At 43.4% G+C, this 8,333-nt stretch overlaps 1 protein-coding gene across 1 annotated transcript; it reads right to left on the bottom strand.

The window, feature by feature from the left end:
- Positions 1-4,333: 4,333 nt before the first annotated feature.
- On the bottom strand, positions 4,334-5,500 carry LOC109238859. Its single transcript, XM_019405339.1, has one exon. The coding sequence runs from the start codon at positions 5,498-5,500 to the stop codon at positions 4,334-4,336; it is 1,167 nt and encodes a 388-aa protein (XP_019260884.1).
- Between the last annotated feature and the right edge of the window lie 2,833 nt (positions 5,501-8,333).

The following is an 8,333-nucleotide window of genomic DNA, read 5'->3' as shown; positions in this document are numbered from 1 at the left end:
CAAAACTCGGGTAAGGGAAAAAGAGTACAACTTAGGAGGACTCTCCTTTAGAAGTTGAAATACTTGAGGTGAGCGACGTTCCCATTGTTTGGTAGCAGCTTTCCATCCATTGTTTCCAGCTGGAACGACCCTTTGTTTACTGCTGCAGTGATTTTGTATGGGCCGTCCCAATTGGTTCCTAGTTTGCCTTCTCGTGGGTTTTTGCTTGCTTGGATTTTGGCTTTGAGTACGTAGTCTCCGGCTTTGAGTGGTCTAACTTTGGCTTTTTTGTTGTAGTACTGCTCTGCTTGTTGTTTTTGTGATATCATTCTTACGTAGGCCATGTCTCTTCGCTCTTTGGCCTCGTCGAGGTCTTGTCTTCTGCTTTTATCAATGATTGGCCCGCTTTCATTGCATATCTTAGGCTTGGCTCACCGACCTCGATCGGTATCACTGCATCAGTCCCGTAGACTAACGAGTATGCCATTTCTCGTGTGCTTGTTTTCGGCGTGGTGCAGTATGCCCATAGCACTTCGGGTAGCAACTCCGGCCATAGTCCCTTGGCGTTCTCGAGTTTCTTTTTCAGGATGCTCAATATTGATTTATTGGAGGACTTCGCCTGGCCGTTGCCTGCAGGGTGATAGGACGTGGAGAGAATCCTTTTGATATGCCACTTTTCAAAGAACTCAGCGGTCTTTGCCCGGTGAACTGTAGCCTGTTTTTGCAGCTTATTTCTTTGGGGATGCCAATGCGGCATATGATGTTTCTCCATATGAATGTGATTACTTCTTGCTCGCATATTTGGGTGAAGGCACCTTTTTCCACCCACTTAGAAAAATAATCAGCTAAAACTAAAAGGAGTCGTATGTTACCTTGTGCCGCTGGGAGGGGTCCTATGATATTCATTCCCCATTTGATGAATGGCCAGGATAAATTAACTGAGTGAAGGTGCTCGCCCTCCCGATGAATCATGGGGGCATATTTGTGGTATTGCTCGCACCTTTTGACGAAGTCGGCGACCTCTTTTTTCATCGTAGGCCAATAGTAGCCCGCTCGTATGAGGCATCTGACTAGAGCTCGGTTGCCGGTATGAGCTCCGCAGTGGCCTTTACGTACTTCCTTGAGGACGCGCCTCGTTTGGTTTGGTCCCAAGCATTTCTCCAGAGGGCCACCAAACGTTCTTTTGTACATGTCGTTGTTAATGATGTTGTATCTGGCCACCTGCATTCGCAGCTTCTTGGCTTCTTTTTTATCTGGAGGGAGTATCTAATCCTGCAAATACGAGATAATGCAATTGCGCCAATCCCAAGGTGAGTTTATAGTTCATACCTCGATTTGGTAGATCGATGAGTGGAGGAGGGTAATCAAGTTTCCTTTCTCTGGTATGTCCGTGGCCAACTTGGCCAGGCTGTCTGCTTTAACATTCTGGGCTTGTGGGATCTGGTCGAGTTGGCACTCTTCGAACTGGGGTAACAGCTTGCAGATTTTGCAACCTTTATTTTTTTATTTGGAAAGTCCTGTGACCTGATTGACGACGAGCTGAGAGTCGCACCGTAAGACAACCCGTCTCGCTCCGTACTTCAGTGCTAGTATTAAACATGCAATCACGACCTCGTACTCGGCCTTATTGTTAGTCATGTCTGGGCACCGGATGGACTGGCGAATTACTTCGCCAGTCGGGACCTCTAGTACGAGTCCCAGTCCCGATCCTAGGGCATTCGACGTGCCATCTATGTATAGTATGCATAGGTCGTGTAGTTCGGTGTGAGTGTGGGCGGCTTCCATTTCGACATCGGGCATTATTTTTGCGCTGAAATTGGCGAGCATTTGTGACTTTATCGCTGTTCGTGGGTGATAGGTTATGTCGTGCTTGCTGAGTTCTATATCCCATTTGGCCAATTGGCCTGATAGCTCGGGCTTGTGTAGAATAATCCTCAGGGGGGGAGGTCGTTACTACCGAGATGGGGTGGCACTGGAAGTAGGGTCTAAGCTTCCGTGAAGCTACAACTACAGCCAGGGCCAGCTTCTCGAGGTGTGGATGCCACGTTTCGGTGTCGACCAGGGTTTTCCTAATGTAGTATATTGGAGATTGTGTACTTTGGCTTTCTCGGACTAGAACCACGCTCACAGCTACGTCGGATACGGCCAAATAGGCGAGGAGATGTTCGCCAGTTTCTACTTTGGCGAGTAGCGGAGGAGATGATAAATATGCTTTTAGCTCCCTCAATACTTTGACGCAATCCAAGTTCTGTCGGAGTCCGTTATCTTTTTTGAGCACGCTTAAAAATTTGTGGCACCTATCGGAGGACCGAGATATAAATCTTGATAGGGCGGGTACACGACCGGTTAGCTTTTGTACTTATTTCTTATTGGTCAAGTTCTCCACTATCCATTCGATAGCTTTGATTTGGTCGGGATTAACTTGTATCCCTCGTTGTGAAACTAAAAAATTGAGGAATTTTCCCGAGGTCACTCCAAAGGCACATTTCTCAGGGTTTAGCTTCATGCCGCACTGCCTAAGTATGTCGAAGGCTTCTCTTAGGTGGTCGATGTAGTCCTCCTTTCTTTTTGACTTGACCAACATGTCATCGATGTAAACTTCCATTGTCTTGACCAACATGCCTGTACGTCACCCCTGCGTTTTTCAACCCGAACGGCATGACCCTATAGCAGTACGTCCCCTGATGGGTGATGAAAGTGGTCTTTTCCTGGTCCTCCTCCTCTATGAGGATTTCGTTGTAGCCCGAGTATGTGTCCAAGAAACTCAGCAGTTCGTGCCCAGCTATAGCATTGATGAGTTGGTCGATGTGGGGCAGTTGGAACGAGTCTTTTGGGCAGGCTTTGTTCAGATCCGTGAAGTCCACGCACATTCTCCACTTACCGTTCTTCTTTTTTACCATGACTACATTGGCGACCCACTGAGGGTATTTGGATTCTCGGATAGAACCGTTCATTAGCAACTTCTCGACCTCTTCACAAACAACGTCGTTTATTGCCGAGTTGAAATTTCATCTGATTTGCTTTACTAGGGGTAGAATGGGTTGACGTTCAACTTGTGAGTTGCTATCTCCTTTGGGATACCTGGCATATCTGCATGGGAAAAAGCAAACAAATCTTTGTTGTTAGCTAAAAAGTGTAGGAAGCTACCTGAATTTTGCAGTTTGTGACCGATATATGCCTTTTTGCTGTGGTCGTCGTTGTCGAATTGGATGGGGTTGAGGTCCTCTATGGTCGATCCCGTAGCTTCCCCAACCTCGGGATCTTTGATTACACCCTGCTCGTTCTCGCTTGACCTTGACCCTTCTGATTGCTATGCTTCTCTGGTTTTGCCTTTTAACCGTTATGTGCGTGCAGTTTTGAGTGATTAGATAGAATTCCTTGGCGGTGTGTTGGTCTCCTCGGATGCTGAATATTCCCCATGGAGTAGGAAACTTGACAACTTGGTACAAGCTTGAGGGGACGGCCCTTATGGCGTGAATCCAGGGTCGGCCTATGATGGCGTTGTACACTGTATCTTGATCCATGAGATGGAATGTGGTTTCTAACGTAACGCCGCCGGCCAGGACGTGCAATGTGATTTCTCCCGAGGTTCGCTGAACTGCATTGTTAAAACCTGTCAGTGTGATGCAGTGTGGCACTATCCTATCCTTGAGTCCCATCTGAGTAAGGACTCGCGGATGGATGATGCATGCACCGCTTCCGTCATCGAACATGATACATTTCACATCACTGTCTAAGATACGTAAAGTGATAGAAAGAGCGTCATAATGAGGGAAAATGAAACCGTGGGTATCTGACTTATCGAAGGTGATACTTTCTTCGAGTTCGTCATACTGTTCATGAGTGATCGACCTTTTAAGTTTGTGGGTAGTGGTAAACTTTACATTGTTGATGGACACGTTGTCGCTTCCTCAAGTAATCATTTGAATGGTTTGAGCTGGGGAGGGTGGTTTGGGCAAACGAAGTTGGTCCTTCCTCGGTCGCTCATCAGTTCTTTCAGGTGTCCTTGATGGAACATGTTGATGACCTCCTGCCTTAAGGAGATGCAGTCTTCGGTTTTATGGCCCCGCTCCTGATGGAATTTGCAGAGGGCGTTTGACTTTCTGGTGTTGGGATCGAATCTCATCTTCTGCTGCCATTTTACTTTTCGACCGAGCTTCTCCAATACGTAAACTATTTCTGAGGGGGAAACACAAAAATTGTGAGCAGATAACAAAGGGGGCATACCTTTCTCGCTTCGGTGAGTCCATGTTCGCTGCCTGGGTGGTCCTTCAACATGGCGTGGAGGCAGGAGGAGGACACCTCGACTGTACGGTTGGTGCCTTTCTCAACCGGACCGAAGCCCCACTTGATCTTATTTATAATCGCCCTTTCGGTCCTTTCTAGATTCGGTTTGTACCAAAGTTAACCGTTGGGTTGGTCCATTCAGGTCGTCTTCATCGGCTCGGACTTCGGCGCAGTAGGCATTTTGTATTTCATCCCAAGTTGTAGAGGGATATTTCATAAGGCGGATTAGTAGCTTTCTGGTCGCCCTCGAGCCATTTCTGTTTAACCCTTTCTGAAAGGTCGCCACTGCCATTCCTTCTGACACATTTGGCAAGGTCATCCTTACTCGGTTGAATCGGGTGAGGAAGTCCCTAAGTCCCTCTCCGGGTGACTGTTTGATAGCGAATATTTCGTTCACTCTTGCCTCCGCCTTTTTCGCTCCAGCGTGTGCTGTTACGAACTTATCAGACATTTCCTCAAACATTTCGATCGAACGTGCAGGCAGCTGCAAATACCAAGTTAGGGCTCCCCCGGTGAGGGTTTCGCCAAACTTTTTTAGTAATATGGACGACGCTTGTTCTTTGGTTAGTTCATTTCCCTTCAGCGCTGTGACGTAATGGGTTATGTGGTCCTCGGGGTTCATCGTCCCGTCATATATTTTTAGGTACGACAGCATCTTGAAGGTTTTGGGTACGGCGTGTGGCGCTGCCTCGTCACTGTATGGCTGCTCTACGAACTGGCCGGCATCCCTTTTCGGCATAAGTTTTGGGGTGCCTGGTATTTTATCTACCCTTTCCTGATGTTCTTTCATCTGTTCACGGAGCATCTTGTTTTCGTTCTCCATCTCTTCCATTTTTCTCAATATGGATGTGAGGGTATCACTGCCTGCACCATTAACATTGTCAGTAATACCTGTTAGGGCGGGGGCCTGCTGTTCGTTGAGAGTTGGTGCAATGCGAACTTCTTCGCCTCCCCTATTCGGCCTTTGAGCTGGCGTGTCGAGAATGTTGGTGAGCGTACTTGTCAGCCATTCTTCGAGCAATCTCTTCACTACGGGCGGTGCCTCCTCCGCTGTGGACGTGGAGGCCCCCTTGCCGTGTGAAGTCGTGATGTTTCCAGGGGGTGAGGGCGAGCTGCTCTGCCGAGAAGATGCATTTGGTTTTATGTCCTCGTTTTCCGCTTCGTTGATGGTGTGGAGGAGGTTGGCAATGGTGTCGGCTACTGCTTTCCTCTTTTCCTCTCTGTTGCCTGTCATGTCAGATTCGTGCAAACAAGGGAAACACCAGATTTTCCAAAGTTTTATGCGCTTTTCTTCTCAGATCTAGAAGAGACTAAATTTTAACTAGAAAGTTCCCCACAGACGGCACCAAATTATTTGACCATAAAGTCTTGAACCTTTTTGTTAAACTAATTAAGTGAATGATTAGGTAAATACTAGTTAAATATAATAAGTTCTAGATCCATGATTGGTATAAAATAACCACCTAGGAATCGGCTTTAAAGTGGTTTAATGATGTTCTTATGAATAAATGAAGAAGTAAAGACAAGCAATAAATGAAATGAATGGCAATGCCTGTAAATAAAGGGAATAATTCACCCAAATGTGCAACAAGGTGGATGATTCTCTTTCCGACAGTGATGTAGAATGGCCAAACGTGTAAACATCAAACACTTTATCGGATCTAGTGTAGAAAAGCTTGGACCAACACAACAAATTGAATATTCTTTGTAGATAACGTTTGTAGTTATATGAGAGTCAACTTCTCTAGAGAGAACTTATCAAAGGGAATCTTGGTTGCCCCCTTTTTTCTCCCTCTATTCCTGCTTATATGGGATATATCTCTTACATACTGAAAGTACAAAATGTAGAGAATATCCTATAGAATATTCCTTTAGAATATTCTATTGCTAAAACTAGTCGTTTCTGGCCAATCTAAGTGCTCGACTCCGACCTCGGCTGCTCGGCTCGTTAGCGTTGCTTCAGGAACATGACTTCGAACCAATCGACTCTCGAGCATGGCCTGTTCTGTTTGTCCACGATCTCGTCCAACACGAACTCTTCGGAGGTTTGCCTGAGCCATACTTAGCCGAGCAGCCCATGGCGAATTACGGTCCCCCCACTATAGTTTCTCTTCGTACTGAATTTTTCTGGTCGAATTTTGGCTCATACAATACTAAAACAAAAAGAAGAGAAATGAAATAAGTTACCCCTAAACTTGCACGGGAAAGTGATTTACACATTGATGCTTTACGGGTAACCTCTTACCCCTTAAACTTGTTTGAAGTGGAATTAATAACACCCTAAAAGCTTACATAGCAAAATAAATAAGTACGAAGAAAAATACGCACGTAAAAGTCCAAATTAAAGCCACAACCAAAAAAGGAAAATAAAAACAAGTTTCTTTCCCTCACCTAGTTCTCCATCTTCATACCAGTGCCTTTCCTATCTCTCAAGCACTGTCACACCCCACCCACCTGAAAAATCAAGAAACACGTTTCTCCCCATATGATATTTTCTTCTTTTTCTTACTCACCAGATATTCAAGAAACCCATTATTTTATTCACCACTCAAGAGGAGGGCTGTCGAGCATATGACATTGCAGTAATTGAACAGAGGGATTAACAACACGATGTCACAATGAGCTTCTTGTTGAAAGATTTAGAATTTGTTTTTTGTTTTCTTCTTTATATTATTGGACAAAACTAAATTTTTTGGGGAAAACAATTCTGAATCCTCTCAAAAAATTTCCCCAACAAACACAAAAATTATCTATATTAGTAGGTCTTCTGAAACCTTTTCGATAGTTGTGACTTTTTTGAAGTTTTGTAATGATAGTGGATTTGGTGATGGGTGATGAAAACTGTAGTGGGATGGTGATGGTGGAGTATATTTGTTGGAAAGTGGTGAATATAATGGTGATGGTTATGGTGGTGGTGCAATATTTCGTGTTAGGCTATGATTTTTGGTGATGGAAGACCTGAATTTGTTGGTGAGTGATAAAATCAGTGGTGGTTTGACGGCTTTGGTAGTGGTAGTAATGACATTGCAAAGAGTATTATTAAGATCTGACTCAGTGTTGATGTAGCAATGATGATTGATGTGGCAGCGAGTTAATACACATTCCATCATGTGACTGGTTATATGTATTTTAGGGTGGTATTAGTTCCACTTTAAACAAGTTCAGAGAGGTAAGACTAAGGATCCGTTTGGCCATAAATTTTGAAATAAATTTAAATTTTATTTGGCAAATACATGTTTGGTCATAGATTTTGCTTACATTTTAGTAAAATTTCAAATTTCAAATCCCAAAATCAGCCCAATAGCTGATTTTAGGCCAAAATATCCCTGTTACATTTTTTAAAAAATTGCCAAAAACTTTTATATTTTATAAAAGAGCTCACCATTTATTATTTTATAACAATGTTGCTTCGTCTTCTTGGTCATCCGATAGTGTATCATGTACTCCCTCCGGTCCACAATAAGTGACCTATTCATTTTTTTATTTTGGTCCAAAATAAGTGTCCATTTATATAATCAAGAAAAAATTTATTTTTTTTTACAAAATTACCCTTATGTACATATCCCTAAAAAGTTTTCTTACTCCTCACATTAAGGGTAGTTTAGTCATATTAGGTACATTTGTATATAATTTATGATTTTCTTAATGGGCGTGCCAAAAGCAAATTGGTCACTTATTGTGGACCGGCGGGAGTAGTTCATTATAAAAATGATAACTTTGTACCAAGTTTATTTATGTTTAGGTCTATGGTTTGCGATAATATAATAAATGTTATTGATATTGGTACTGTTGGGTATTTGTGATAGTATATGAAACTTGTGGGTATAAGTCACGTTTCATATTTGTCCAAAACAAATTTGGGAAATATGTTTGAAAACTGATATCGAAACACATTTTCATCTTCAAACCAAACTTCACCCAAATTAAATTTTTCAAAACAAATTTGGAAATTTATGGCCAAACGCTAGCTAAGAGGTCGCCCATAAAGTAGTGTAAGGCCTCATTTTTTTTAAGATTAAGACGTCTCAATCTGAATACACATCTGAATATCAAGATGTGCATTAAGA

Source organism: Nicotiana attenuata, unplaced genomic scaffold (genome assembly GCF_001879085.1).
Source record: "Nicotiana attenuata strain UT unplaced genomic scaffold, NIATTr2, whole genome shotgun sequence".
Lineage (NCBI taxonomy): Eukaryota > Viridiplantae > Streptophyta > Magnoliopsida > Solanales > Solanaceae > Nicotiana > Nicotiana attenuata.
This window is presented reverse-complemented; position numbering and strand designations above follow the sequence as displayed.